We start from the raw sequence: 14,756 nt of genomic DNA, 5'->3' as shown, positions 1-14,756 counted from the left end.
CAGATGTACTGCCGCTAAATTATTTGTCCATAAGTCGTATTGTAGCCTCATTTCTCAAACAGTGATAGTTATGCAATCAGAGCATATTGGAAATGCCCCTTGGCCAGCAGTTTTTGAAAGTGTTCACATAGGGTTGAGGGTTTCAAAGATGATAATTGCTAGGTGTTTCATGAGGTAACAGGTAATAAATAACAGGAAAGTTCTATTAGTAGAATTGCGCTCAGGGAGCGCAATCATTAATAGACACTACTAGCAAATCTGCAGTGGGGTGGAGGGGAGAGACAGATGCTAAAAAGAAACTTTAGTTTTGCTGCTCACAGCACCACATGCTTAAAAAAAAAAAAAAAACCACAAAATGAGATGTTGCGGCAAAAGAGTAAGACACACAGGCACCCTGTGCTTGAGGTCTTTGCTTGAAAGTGATCCACCCCCTGCCATGGGAAAAGCTCTTCTGAGAATTTTTTCCTCCTTTTTAGTGCTTCTCAGGAAGAGAGAATCAAGAATTCTGAATTTTAATCTAAGCCCAAACAAGTCAAAAATAAATAAATAAATAAAATAATAATGGCAGCAGACTTCGGCACCAAGGTTCTCTGCAGAAGCTGGTCATCCTAACCCAGGTCAAGTGCGAATGCAGGACAGTGCTGCAAACCTTGCTGAGGGGCATCTGCCTGTGGCCTACAAGCCCTTGAGGACCCCCTAATTAATTGTAAGGAGTCTACAGCAGTTAGGAATGCAGCAACTCAATTTAGAGGTCTGCACCTTGAGTGGGAAATTAAGAGCAGTTCACTCACAAGGTTGGAAATCACTGAGCAGAATGAAATGTGGAGTCAAAGAGTACACCGAGGCTTTGCTTAGCTAAATATTCCTTCAAAAGTACTCAACCTGGGAAGCCCTTCCAGGTGGCACTCAAGCGATCTGCGAACCAAGGTGTCCTGGAAAGCACTGATTCCAAAAAGGAGGTAAGCTGCTGGAAGACAACACAGATACTAAACTGTTCTACAGAAAACCCAAACTTCTCTCATGAACTTTTCTCATCACTGCTTCCTCTCTTCCCAGTGTAAATCTATAAACAAGAGAATCTCAAGCCAGAGTGAAAGGCTGCAATTACAGCCTAGGAGCACAGACAGAGGTCAAGGGAAGGGGAAGCTTAAGCAAACGGCACCTCTGAGCCAGTATCTGGCTGTGCAGACTGAAGGTTTATATAGTTTTCAGACTTGTGGCTGAACAGGACCCTTAAGAGTAAAAGGACTTGGCAGACTGGGCCTGGGTAGAGATAGCTAATATTGCAAGACTGGCTGGGGCAGGGAGCGTGGGGGTATGGCTAGGACCATAGTTGGACCACCTGGACTGGTGGGGGATTCCCTGGACTGGCTGTGAGTCTTGAGAGGCAGCTTAGACAGTCTGATTGGCGCTTCATGAGCTAGGCTATTTTTACCTTGTTGAGAGGCCCCTCTCTGTGTTTCAGCAGCAATTGCTTCCTGTGGTAGGGTTAGCTCATTTCAAACTAGCTCAAGTGTTTGTACCTCACAGTGCATTTCCTATGGTGGCTATTAAAAACAAGAAAACAGCCTCTCTGGTGGGGGCCTCTCAAAATAGTGTGCTAAAGAGCAAATGATTTAGCACATAATTAAGACACAAACAATGAGCCTGTGATCAGCAAGAAGTCTGCAATGTCAGCTAGAAGGCAGGATTTGGATGCGAGAAAGAGCAATATGCCAAGAAAAATGAGTAAATTGCTGAGTCTCTGTATCTTGGTGCAGAGAGGTAGCTTCTGCTCCATCCCCAAGGGAGCCACAGTTCTAGAGTTATTTGTCAGCTGCAAAAGAGAGCAACAGCAACAACATAGCAACTCAAAAGACACCAACTGTTTGCAGTGGAGAAAAGCACTTTCCTTTGCCACCATGAGTGAATATAGATGCTTCAGCTGGGCTTTTTCACATGTGCTAGCTAGTTTGAGAAGAAGAGTAGGTTTCTGCAGCATCCTTTGCGGGGACTGAATGTTCTTTGCCCCACGTAAGACCTTACTCCGCATTTCCCAGGGGCAGTGTGTGAGGATTAATAGCACTGACAGTAACTAACGTAACTGGTGTAACTCCATGGCTTGCAACGTTTTACAACTGTGAGTATCCAGGCAAATGGATTTAGTATTGAGGGAAGGGAGTCATTAAAATGAAAGAGCTCAGCTCTGCTTTCACTCAGGCTGACAAAGATCCGTTGACTCTGCAGAAAATATCTACATCTTGCAGAGACTGTCAGAGCTTTTTCTCGCCCGTTCCTTGCTGCCTGGGAAGGGGGAGGTTGAATCAATTTGTGGCACAGAGCAGGCTACTGAAACAGGGGCCTGATTCAACACTGTTAAGCGGGGCTGGCGCCGGCTCTCCCACTGCCTGCAGCCCGGTGGAGCACATCCCTGCTGTTCATGCCCTCGTCCTGCCTTGTCCCGTGGGCCTGACGCCTTCTCATTTGCTCTCCCCACTGTAGTTTCACGGTCACCACTTCTGGCCCAGATGATACATTGCCTTTACCATCACACTAGTGGCATCACCATATCATTACCCTGCATTACCCTGGTCAGTGTACGACTAAGAGGCCATTAAGAAACACCCAGACAAATCCCTCAGTCTCTATTTCATCCATAAATAGGCATTCCCCCCCCCCCCCCCCCCAGAATTCAGGCCCATGCCCTTCAGGAGCCCTGCTCTGCTCCTCTCTCAAAATAAGCTGTTGTCTTTTTTTGTGCTTTCCCACTGAGGCTTTGAAATGGTCAAGCAGCGCTCGCGGGTCCTATATTTGCCACTTGGGAGCTTTTCTCCACCAAAACATACAATAACATTAACCAAGTGGTTAATAGTAGTAATACCACAAACAGTCTGCTCTTGCCTGCCTCATTATACACTAGATATAGCAGTTTCACACAAACAGACCGGTACTTAGAGAGCTTTTCCACATCACAAGAACAGACTTGACAAAACCACATCATTTTGCAGGGAACCTTGTCCTAGACTATGTGTTTCCCCATTAGATGTTAGTGCTAAGCAAGAGAGAGCCGTGAACATAAGCTCTGCAAACTGAATGCTCCCTTTTTCAATAATTCCCTGACTTCCAGTGCAAAGGAAAGAACCTAGACACACAACATTTTTGTGCTAAGGATTTATAATAACATTTTATTAATATATTAGGCTACAAAAATATTTTGACAAAATAATATTAGAAAGCATCTTTTAATTACACTCTTCAAAACAGTTCACAAAAGCAGGAGGTGGGACAGGAAAAAAATATTTGAAGACATACATTTGAATTGAAAACTGACAAACATGCGATTTAAAATTCAGTGTGAATATGAGTCTGCAGTCTGGTTAATCATTCCAGCACAAGAAAAGTATCTGGTGGAAAAAAAAAAAAAATCTCACTGGTTTTAGCTAGATTAAGGTGCCTTGTGAAAAGCTAGTCACAGGAATGGTTGCTTTTGGGCTGGGACAACATACACACACACACACACGCACACGTGCACACGCACGCGCGCGCGCGCGCGCGCACACACACACACACACACACACACACACAGAGCGACACACACACACACGAGGTGCACGTGCCTGTGAGCTCAAATTTGGGCACCTGGCTTTCTGCTCTAGTTTAGCTGTAACAAGTTTAAATTGAAGTTGAAATCTAGCACGCTATAGAACATGGATAACATCAGAGAGATGACTCAAGCCCCCCCCCCCCCCTTTTTTTTGTATAAAAACCTAGAAATATCTTATGGTACTAAGCAAAGTTGGAAAGATAACATTTGTGCTGAAATAATCACTTTGGTACTTTGCTTTCTTTAACCTAAATATATGATGGGAAATTCCTCCCCAACAGTGAGGTACGGTAATGACTGATTGGATCATATCATTTGACTAATCAATGCACTTAATATAGATTAAATATACTCTCTCCTTCTCCCTCTCAGCAACTGTGTATCAAAGAACTTGGATAAATAAACAACTCCGTACTTTGGGTGTTCCTAAATTACACTGGAGCTTGGAGGAACAGGAAGGGAAGCTCAGCAAAGCAGATTTTCACACCTGTATAAAGCATAGTTATCATAAACCATGTTCATCCTTTATTTCCAGAAGCGGTATTGCATTATTCAACAGCTCAAGGGATTGTAGAGAAACTACATCAGGCATAAAATACAATATACCCTCTGTCCCAGCTTACTAACTGGTTCTTCAAGTGGCAATGCATGTTAATACAGCATTTCTGGTTAAACATAGGCAAGAAAAGCATGAAACCAATGAAAGAAGTGGAAGTTAGTTCTGCTCTTAGAGTTTATTCCATCAGGGCAATAGTTTGGCAGGCAATTAGTATTCGTTTATAATGTTATAGTTATGTATAATGTAAATTGTATCAGTGTTAGCTGTAGCTGAGGTTTCAGTTGCAAGAATGAATCATAGGAACATTAAGCTTTGGATTCAACCATATCAAAGTCACGTCCTTGACTGATAGACATTGTATAAGTCTGTTGAGTGTGTGCGTGTGTTTCCCACAGGTAAATAGTAGCATCAGCATTTGCAGCTTTCAAAGAGAGATTTACTGGGCATGGATTTTTTTTTTTTTTTTACACTCTCCTGCTCCTGGAATCTTAGGTTTTCTTAGAAAGAAAGAAAACAATCAGTTTCTAAACAGCTTTGAGTGTCAAGTGTCTTAAAAAACAGCAGAAAAAAACTTAAGTTCCATGAAACTGGTAGCCAATTTTACTTTAAAAGTGTGTGTCACATCTGATATAGACACTCTTCAAATACGAGGGAAATAATATAATCGTGTCTTTGACCTGATCCACTTTGGCGAAGGTGAATAGATCTCTGCTAACCAGTATTAATGTATTTGAATTAACACTGGTCTGCTGTGGCTGATTAATAAATATTTCATTTTTATCTATCACAATGAGGATCTCACTTGCTGGTATTGCCATACTTACATACCATGGATTGAAATGAGTTATTCTAAGTCATAGTTTAGGGTAAGACAACAAAATAAAAGGAACACCTGGTTCGAAAACTGTGCTGAAGCCACTCATGCGGGCTCCTGAACTGATAGTTAATCTTGTATTGTACTGCCTTCCTCCTTGATGACTTTTTTACATAACAACTGTGTGTGTGTGTGTGCATGCCCTGTCTTCTCCCCCTGACCTGCAGGAAGCTCAGATGATGTAATTTTTAGTCAAGCGTGTTGACTCCAAACCCCTGAGAGACCTTGCACTGAAACTCAGATCCCAACATGAAAAACATCATTGGGCACCAGCGCAAGGATAAATTCAGTGAGCTCCAGAGACATTTATTCATTTCACATGAATTACAGACAAAATGCCCGAGTGCCAAACAAACTACAAGATACAGCAAAACATGCTGTGATATTCAAGATAACGAGTATTTAAAATTGTTGTTCAGTGGAGGAGTAACTCAGAACTCATCTGCAGGGCAGAAGTCTGTACAAGCAATAGGTAAGGGAAATTCTTCCACACTCAGGAGATTTGTAGTCTAATTTAAGAGTGATGAAGTGAGTGACTATGTTGTGTAGTATGACAGCTGTGAGCACAGAGACACCTGTGTGCTCCTACATTCAAAAAAGCCCCACAGGTCTATGGAGAAGGCCACAGACTGGAAAAGAGTAGAAATAAATCCCAGTCTCAGTCCTATTGGTAGTTTTCCTCATGATCGTGGACAAATTATTTCTGTTTTCTGCTCTTCTCTCTCTCTCTCTCGCTCGCTTATCTTTATGTGGTCTTCTGCACTATGACTGTAAGTTTTCCAACACCTGGAATTATTTCTGGGATGGTACCACAGAATCATTTCTGGATTCTGTAAGATTGTAACAAATAAAATATTCAATGGGTTTTGGTTCACTGGTTGTTCCCTTTTACTATGTAACTTACCATCACTCTCAAGATTTGCCTACCTTATTTCCAGTTCTATTTTTGGGACTAATACATAATAATTCTATTATAATTCAGTTCTGATCTCTTTCTTGAATAAAGCAAGACAGTCAATCTTTTCCAAATGCATTAAGGTTGAATTTGAAGGTCTGTTAAGTCATTATATTCAAATGAAGGCATTTCTAGCGTAATAGCTCAAATAGAAATAAAAGTTCTCAAAATATGTTTCCAATATCCAGCCCAGTGCAATAAATATTATGCAAGGTGAATGGCTCCTGTCCAAAACTAACATCTCTAATCTTCTGCTAGCCAAAATACACAACACAAAAGTATGCACAGGACGTGCTTAAAGCTTACATTTGGGGCAAAGCTCAAAGTTTTCCATCCAGCCTTATCGACTGTTGTGCATGAAAATATTGGGATAGCTTATAGCACTGTACCCACTTAAACTGACCACAAATCTATACATCTTTTTGCTAAAAATAGAACAAAAGCCAACAAGAAGTTATATGTATTCTCCCTGGCCTTTTTAAAGCAATGGGTTAAAACGCACGATGAAAAAGCTCAATATTTTATCATGATTTCAAAGAAAACCATGTTTTTAAATTCTGATTATTTCCTAACCTCTTTTCCTGCATTAATTGGTATGGTGACAGAAAAAACTCTATAATCCTAAACCTCGACTCACCACATGCAGTCTTGAAGATTACATGGAATCATCGCCAGCCCTGGAGACCAAGCGTTAGGGCTGGCAGGAAGGTGACATGAAGGTTTTTTGTCAGACTGTTTTCAGTATTATTGTCACCATTATCATCTGAATAATTTCAAAAAGAAAACAATTTGCATGCTAGTTTTCTGAATCTTCTTTTCAACTAATGTTTTCATCAAATATTTTGGATTTCTGTTTTGTAGATGGCTTGAAAAAAATGGACTATTTCAACCAAAAACTAATTTTGCATTTGAATCTCTTGTATCAAAAGGTGTTTTTCATCAAAGATGACTGATAAAAAAGAAAGATCCACATGCTTTATTAAACACAATAGCTTCTAAACTGGACATGGCTTTTCCCACAGATGTTCTTCATCTCAGTCATGAAAAGAAGCCGCTTGGACAAGGAAAAAGCTTTTCAGTGAGTGTATGCTGTCATAACTTTTCCATCTAGGTCAACAGAGGTACCAAGGTCTACAAATGGAGGAACTTTCTGTATGTCTCCATGACACAGGGCTTAACTGGATACCTACTGTCTTGAACAGATTTTGAACAAGCCACAATCAGCCCTGAGGTAACAGCTCCAAGAGTCATAATAACAAGGTGAATTTCTAGACATGTTCTGCCCTCCAGGTTGCCCATTTATATTAATATAACTGGTGCAAAAAGTTTTAGAGATTAGCAGGATACTATATTTTTATACCCAACAAACAGACCAAGCTTGAATCTCATTTATGCTGGGGAAAGCTGTAGGCTTGTGTTTATATAGCTGAAGGGGAGAAAAGAATTACTCCAGTAGAATTATTACAGAAATTTTTATTTAGAAAAAAGTGTCTTAATCTGAGTTAGCTAATTAATCCCAGAGCAAAGATGGAAATCGGTAATTTTGTGGTAAGTTAAATAATTGAGTTAAAGACAACAGGGGAACTTAGAGTGTCATCTTGACTAATGACTTACTAAGTCATACAAAAATAACTGGGATTTTAGGTTGTAGTAGCTAACTTGAGATAAGAATTCACCTATTTTTCCAATGGGAATAGGCCACAGAGAGCAGCATCTGTTTTATTCAGAATAAGTTATGCTAATTAGAATTAAAAAAAAAAAACAAAGAACTTCAGCAGAAATGTACTTATTGGACAGCTGTTGTAGAAAGTAACATACAAGCCATTCATTAGGTGTCAGTTCAGACACTTGCAGAGTTGTCAGTTAGAAAACAAATATAGAAAATATTAATTTATCTGTTTCACCATCACTACTGATTAATAGGGATGTTATTAACATATACAACAAGAAAAAATAAGTTTACTAGTCGAATAAATACATTTTTTCTTTTTCTTTTTTTTCTTTATATGAACATGTATATTTTACAAAACCCCATAGCACTATGGGAAATAAAGATCCTTCTACAAAAAGAAGATGTAAGTCAGTGTTACAATAAAGCTTTAGAGTTTCAAAATGTATCTGGGCAAAGAGACAAAATCAGCTAGAAGGCACTACTGATTCACTGAGAAGGTTCAGTTTGTAAATGTTGTTGTCATAACCTCCAATTCATAAATTATCTCTCTTCTCTATTCCAAGGGATTGCACATAATACTAATGTGGTCAGGAAGGCTGCAGTAGATTCAGAAGAAAAGAAGCTATGGCCACACAGAAAGGAGAAGTTATTGATGGCCATAAAATGGTGGTTGAAGCTGAGCTTGTAGGTTGAAGCTGGGATGGTCGATCTGAACGTGGTCTCTGATCCAGTCGGTTTGAAATCCATATGGGAGGTTTGACTGTGATGTAGCCGTTGGTTATCCTGATATAGGAAGGCAATGTGGTGGTACTAAAAGAAAACACAAGAGAAGGAAATTAAACAGGAGATTCTTTGTCTCTAGTCTGTGATTTGTCATCCTATATGGTAGTAATGACAACAACAATAAACCACAATTGTATTATTTGTACGCATAAGACATGGATGGTAGATCTCCAAGGGCTAGTAAGTTTGATGGTCTGGAAGCAAGGCCCGGTTCTGGAGGTCCTTCAGCTTTTGACTGCTGTAGATTTTAACCAAAGGAGGGATTCCTTAATCTATTATCTTCTTTCCTGAAGCATCTACCACTAGCCAGCATCAGGAACTGTGATACAGAGATCTTTGTGCTGACCAGCATGACCCAGTTTTTATATTCTTAGCTACATTCTTGCCACCAAGGAGCTCAGAATTCTTCATGTCTCTTAGAAGAGCAACTGCCTGTTCTCATTGAGGTCCTTGGTGAAGGGAACCTACTGAGCTTGCAAGAGAGACAAGAGGGGAGCCTCAGATGCTGCCTCTGACAACTGAATACAGCTTTGGATAAGGACAGCAGACTAGAAGGGCCCACCTGGATGGATCCCTAATCTAGCCTTTTGCAGTCTCACTTGCCACGGACTACATGTTTAGTCCCAGAAGGGCCACAAAACATGAACTTCCCATTCAGAAATCACGAAGAATTTTCCAGTATCACCTTACAAAACTGTTAACTTAAGCGAAGAAGACCAAGCAGCTTCATTTTTCCCTGTCTTTAAGATATTTTGACAAATCACAATGACAAAAACAGAGTCAGTGTGAATTTTCCCCGGCTATGGCTTTGGCTCAATAGTGGTGTGATTGCCTATTGATTAAGGATTGAGTTAGTACTTGATTTGAGTGGGCAAGTAGGAAATCATCACAAGACTCATGACACTGAAGATCAAAAAGGTCCACGTACATTTGATTTGGAAGGTCTAAGCTGTAATCTCCATTTCATAAATGCTTCAATTATCCAGTATTGGATAATCAATAATCCATCTGCTGTCACAGAACAGTATAACTGAGCATGCAGAATGTGAAAGGTGGATTCTGGACTTAAGAGCAAGGCATTCTGCTTGAGAGCAAGGAGAAAAACGACACACTCCCCTGAAAGCAAAACATGACACTCAGAACTGCAGACTCTCTGTGTTACTTTTTAAAAATCTTCCATAAAGTGAATTTTGTCGCACTGAAAATTATCCTTACATCATTTCTTATCGGTTAAGAAGCAATGAAGTCTAATAAATATTTAGTTACAGTATCTGAGATTCTGACCTTGGAGGAAAAGGCCTACATCTTGCATGATATCAGATAAAAAGAACAATACCTTGCTCCAGATTTACACACAGAAACGGAATTCAGTAGAAGTGAATGCTTTTGTCTTTTTCTGTCTAAGCAACGATAAAATCAAACATGGCAGCTGCTGATATTTAAGGCCTTAGATTTAAGGTTGGATGCTAAAACAGCGCAGAGTTCATCACTGGTAGACATATAAATCCAGGTCAACATCATATCCAATGAGCAGTCGTTGCACAAAAGCTTCACCCCAAATTTTGGGATAATTCATTTCAGTTCTTCCTCATTCTTTATACTGTTGCCACATCTTCTGAGTGGGATAGTTGTTCTGTAGTTAGAAGTGATCTTAACTAATGTGCAGTAAATTACAGTAAAAAGAAAAAGTGGTCTTTACAACTAAAGGCATGAGAGTTGCTTCATGGGAGCAGATAATCCATCCAACTAGCATTATGTCTTTGACAGTGAGTGGAACGTGGTACGTGTTCCAGGGAAATAAACTGCTGTAAATAGAGAAATCTGAAATCACGTGATGCTAGAGAAAGCTCTTATCTAAATTCCTACAGTGAGGGGTTGGTTTAGGTCTTTAATTGATGATATAAAACATACAGCTTTAGAGTCTCTGCTATTGCATCAAGACCACTGCAATCATGTAATACAAAGAGTTGATCTTGGATAAGCTAAGGTTGCTATTTCAAATCTGTACGGTGTTTTTGAGTGGTTAATTTAGAGCTGCCAGGAGCGATACCACATTAGGGATTGTCTATTCTAGCTCCTCTAACATATGGAATATCAAGTATGAACTGCTTTCCCATAGCCATTACAAAGCCATCATTAAAACACGCCTCTTACAAGAACTAGGTACTACATGCTGTGAGTAATTCAACAAAAATGCAATCATGTGCCCACTTTTGATCTAGATTTGATTTACCCTGGTGAGTAATATGGTAGTGCACAAATCTGGCAATAGTAATGGTGGGATCACAACTTGTTTTTATCCTGTTTTCTGTAATGTAAGTGTGAATAGATGCTTATATAGCTCTGCAATATTGACTGACAATTGCAATTTTTTGCTAACTGTTATAAAGGCCATGTCTTGCTAGACAGATTCACACCTATAATACAGTTGTTACTTTCCAGGGCATATACTAATAAAAATATATCAAAATGACAATCAATAATTTTTATATTAAGTCTAAAGCAGAGTTTTTCAAAGTACTCCTTGGGAGTTAGGAGCCAAACAGAATGTCTGCAATATTTGGGTGCTTGAGTCTGCAGGAAATTTCTGCATTTGAATCACAAAGATTAATAGCGCTCAGCTGTGATAAGAGTCAAAAACCAATCTTCAGAAATGATTTAGGCTCAGGTTGCACATTACATCTGTGATTGCAAAAACTTCCTACAGAGCCCTGGGAACTGGTTCTGCTAAAAGATAATTCAAAAGCAAGAGAAGATTCCTTCATTTTCAAATTTATTTTCAAATGGGTTGGCTCTCAAATCTGGTTCTTAATGCTATTCCTCAGCATAGACACATCCAATGCATGTGGTTCCAGGATCATAACTAATACTGTCAACTGGTTTTGCCACTTGATGGTATCAAACTACAGCCTGAGACTTTTCAGAAGCCTGTATATCCGGGAGACAAACTCCTGAATAGCCTACAGTTAGATTTTTAAATATACTGAGGTGTTTTAAGAAGCTAGATGCATAGGTGTTTTTATGCTCCTGTGATCTTTATGTGAATATTTGAATTATTATGTATTATTCACTTTACAGAACTACACAATTTAGCCCTAAATAAAATTTTAAACTGCATGGAGGGACTGGTTCTCAATTTCAATTTAAAAAAATGTTGCCAGAATGCTTTGTAGGTCTTGCAGTTTGGATGTATCCTGCTCCTGATTCATTCTATGAGCTTGATCCTTCAGTGAAACTAAAATATCCATTGCACAGTAAACTGTCCTTTTTTGCACCTTGGGGAGGTACTGTGTGAGATGTCTGACAGGCGATGCAGGCTTGCTGGGAAATGCATAAAAGGAGCATGAGGCCATTCATCAGCCAGTTACCTCTAAGGGATTCCAAAAGCAGCCCTAAATCAACATTTTACATTTCTGTATGATGTGTTTCCACTTTCTACTCAACTGCCAGGAGGATTTTGTTGATTTTTGTTGATTTTCTTCTCCTCTGGAAAAGATATTTATTTAAAAGAAAATAATTTATTTAAATTCCAGAGTTTCCTATAAAAAAAAAAGACGTTTTAACCACTCTTCTCCTCAGTCAGTAATATTATTTTGGGTTTTCATCCTAAAATGTTAGATTCCTATATGTATGCTTCTTTGTTAAGGTAAATATTGTTGGGTGGGGAGGGTTGTTTGTTTTTAAAAAATCTTTAAGTGCTTTATGAGAGAAGAACGGTGAGTCTCCGTTAATGTACTTAAGGCATGCTAATAGCAAATCAATCACATTTAATCCATCCATCTAATGTATTTTCCTAAATGTAACTCTACTTTTAGCACTTTATCCCATTGCCAAGACAATTTAGTTATTTAAAGAGAATGATCTCTTTTACCAAATGCTACAATCCCAGTGTAAAAACTTTGGTCCAAGTTTGCAGCTAGACTTTCGCTACAGTGAAGGGGGAGAGAAACCTCTGCAGAAGGTGGTTCACCACATTCAGCAAAGGTCTCTAAGTTGGTACTTACTGTCTCTGGGTGTTCTTCCTTTTCTATTGATTATAGAGGTGCCTAGACAGCCAGACTGAATTACAAGCTGATCTTACAGGTGGCCCAGGTAAGAGGAGGTGACCTCCCTAAACTCTCTCTGAGCACTCTTGCATGTGGATATAGGATCTTGCTGACCCTCAGACTTTCCCTAAGCCTCACAGCAGAAGCAGAATTCCCTGAATTCAGCTGGAAACTTTCCAATGTCCTTAGAGAAATTTTGATCATTCCTGAAATTTACACAAATAATTTTAAAAAGCGAGTCACAGATCTCAGGGATAACAATCTAAATTATCATTATGTCTCCTCTTGCCAGCTCAGGATATTCCATATTTGAGTCTTTTGTGTCTGATAAAAATACCTTTAAAAAACATTCCACATGATTTGGGATGAACAAGCAACCACCAGCTCCGCTATTCACATGCCTATTTTTTGCTTCTGTGTATGGGATTGTTTTAGAAATTTGGAAGACTCCAGGTATCTTTTAGCCAAATGACCTGCAGCATCATATTCATGAGCTTGTACTTTTGATCAGATAATAGGGCAGTTTTTCAAACCAGTGCATTAGTCATACATTGTCTTACCATCATTAGAACTTGTAAAACTCTCTCAAAAAAAAGGGCCCCAGGCATATGCTTTGTGAACAGATCCTACTGACTCCAATTACATGATGCAAGTCCTCTACACTGGAGGCACAAAGAAGCACCTTGAGGAATGGAGAACATTTTAAAATTGAAAAATAAAACAAACACACATGCAACCCTTTGGAGGAATTCTGTTCTCGTTTAGCTTGTAAGGACTTTGCAAGGACTTTGCAAATCATTTTTGCTGTGACTCAGTTTATCCTTAAAAGCAGGGGCACATTTGACCACATGTGACACCACAGCAGAATCACAGAAAATAAAGCCAGGACGGACTTTCCAGTCTAACTATCCCAAAGACAAGAACAAGATCTAAACCCTTGCTGACATATATGTCTGATCTGTTCATCGAAAAACCTACAATAATAGCAATTCCAGAGTCTCTGCAGACATCTATTCCAGGATTTTACCAACCTTGACATCCAAAATTACTGCCTAATGTTTCACCAAATCTCCCTTGCTACAGTGTAAGTTCGTGACACCTCCAGTCCCTGTGGACAGATTTATTCCTTTTCTCTTCTCAGCAACCTTTCATGTATTTTGAAGACTTAACCATGTTTCACTATTCAGTCTTCTCTCATTTAAACAAACAGTGCCCTCAGCCTTCCTCCACAAGTCATCATGTTCGTGCCCTCCATCCTCTCTGCTATGTTCTCCCCTGAGCCTTTCTAGTTGCTCTGTGTCTTCTCTGAAGTGCTGCCCAAATCTGGAAGCAGTATTTCTAGCTGAGATATTATCAGCCCTATGTTTTGCACAGTCTCTATTTCTGCCTCTCTATTTGTAAAGCAAAAGAAAGTTTATGAAAAATTCTGACTCCGATTAGGAGTCACGTATCTCATGCATCACCCCTCTGTGATCTCTAGGAAGATTCACCACTTTTTGTCCATAAGTCTATATGCCCTCAACAAGTTTTCTGAAGTTGATGGAAAATTGAACACGCACTGAGAAAGTGAAGATTGGATGAATTACAGTGATATTTCTATGCATTTTTAATCTGCTGCCATGTTTCAATCCCAATATTGTTACTGCTCAGGGTGGAGAAAATATTTTTTAAAGCACAACTTATGAACTGTTTGGGGGATTTTTTTGGATCAAAGGAGCTATGTAAACATATGACAACTACCTCTAATAAATGTAAACAAGTGTGGACTCAGTCAACCTTTCTTACAACATCATCAGATGAAAGAAGCTTATCAGAATGATGGATCAACATAGACTAAACCTTGAAGAAAGGCACTTTTCAGTTGAAAACCTAAAAAGCTAATAAACTGGAATCCAATTTTTGAGTAAATACAATAATGACTGCTTTGCATTTGTGATTTGATATTAACCTTATGATGGTTGGATTTTTTAAAATCACATTAAACATATGCTTCTTGTTTCTTTTCAAACAAATTTTACCCTATTTTTTTCCTTTCATTTAATGAACAGATATGAAAGAAATCAATCACATTATTTTTCTGGTGATCAGAAAAAATGTCCTGCCAGTGAAGACAATTACTCTTGGAACTAGCCAGAACTATTTGTGTTACCAAAAGTTATTAGTCAAAATTTGCAAAAATATCTGCTTAAAGCACTTGGACCAACCAGTTGTAGTGTATAAACTAGCTGGCTGGCAAGAAGTCTGACCACATATCTGGAAGAAAAGAATAGGTAACGAACCTAGA

The 14,756-nt window shown here is 39.1% G+C and overlaps 1 protein-coding gene across 1 annotated transcript in view; it reads right to left on the bottom strand.

Annotated features, from left to right (window-relative positions):
• Positions 1–3,223: 3,223 nt before the first annotated feature.
• The window catches only part of TRABD2B (TraB domain containing 2B), a 303,657-nt gene continuing 292,124 nt past the window's right edge, over positions 3,224–14,756 (bottom strand). Inside the window, exon 7 of the mRNA XM_062581898.1 lies at positions 3,224–8,453. Within this exon, the coding sequence (XP_062437882.1) occupies positions 8,231–8,453 (223 nt within the window). The 3' untranslated portion in view covers positions 3,224–8,230. The remainder of the gene's footprint in view (positions 8,454–14,756) is intronic.

The sequence above is a fragment of the Rhea pennata genome, chromosome 8, assembly GCF_028389875.1.
Source record: "Rhea pennata isolate bPtePen1 chromosome 8, bPtePen1.pri, whole genome shotgun sequence".
Classification (NCBI taxonomy): domain Eukaryota; kingdom Metazoa; phylum Chordata; class Aves; order Rheiformes; family Rheidae; genus Rhea; species Rhea pennata.
Note: the sequence above shows the minus strand (reverse complement) of the source record. Positions and strands in the feature narration are given on the sequence as shown.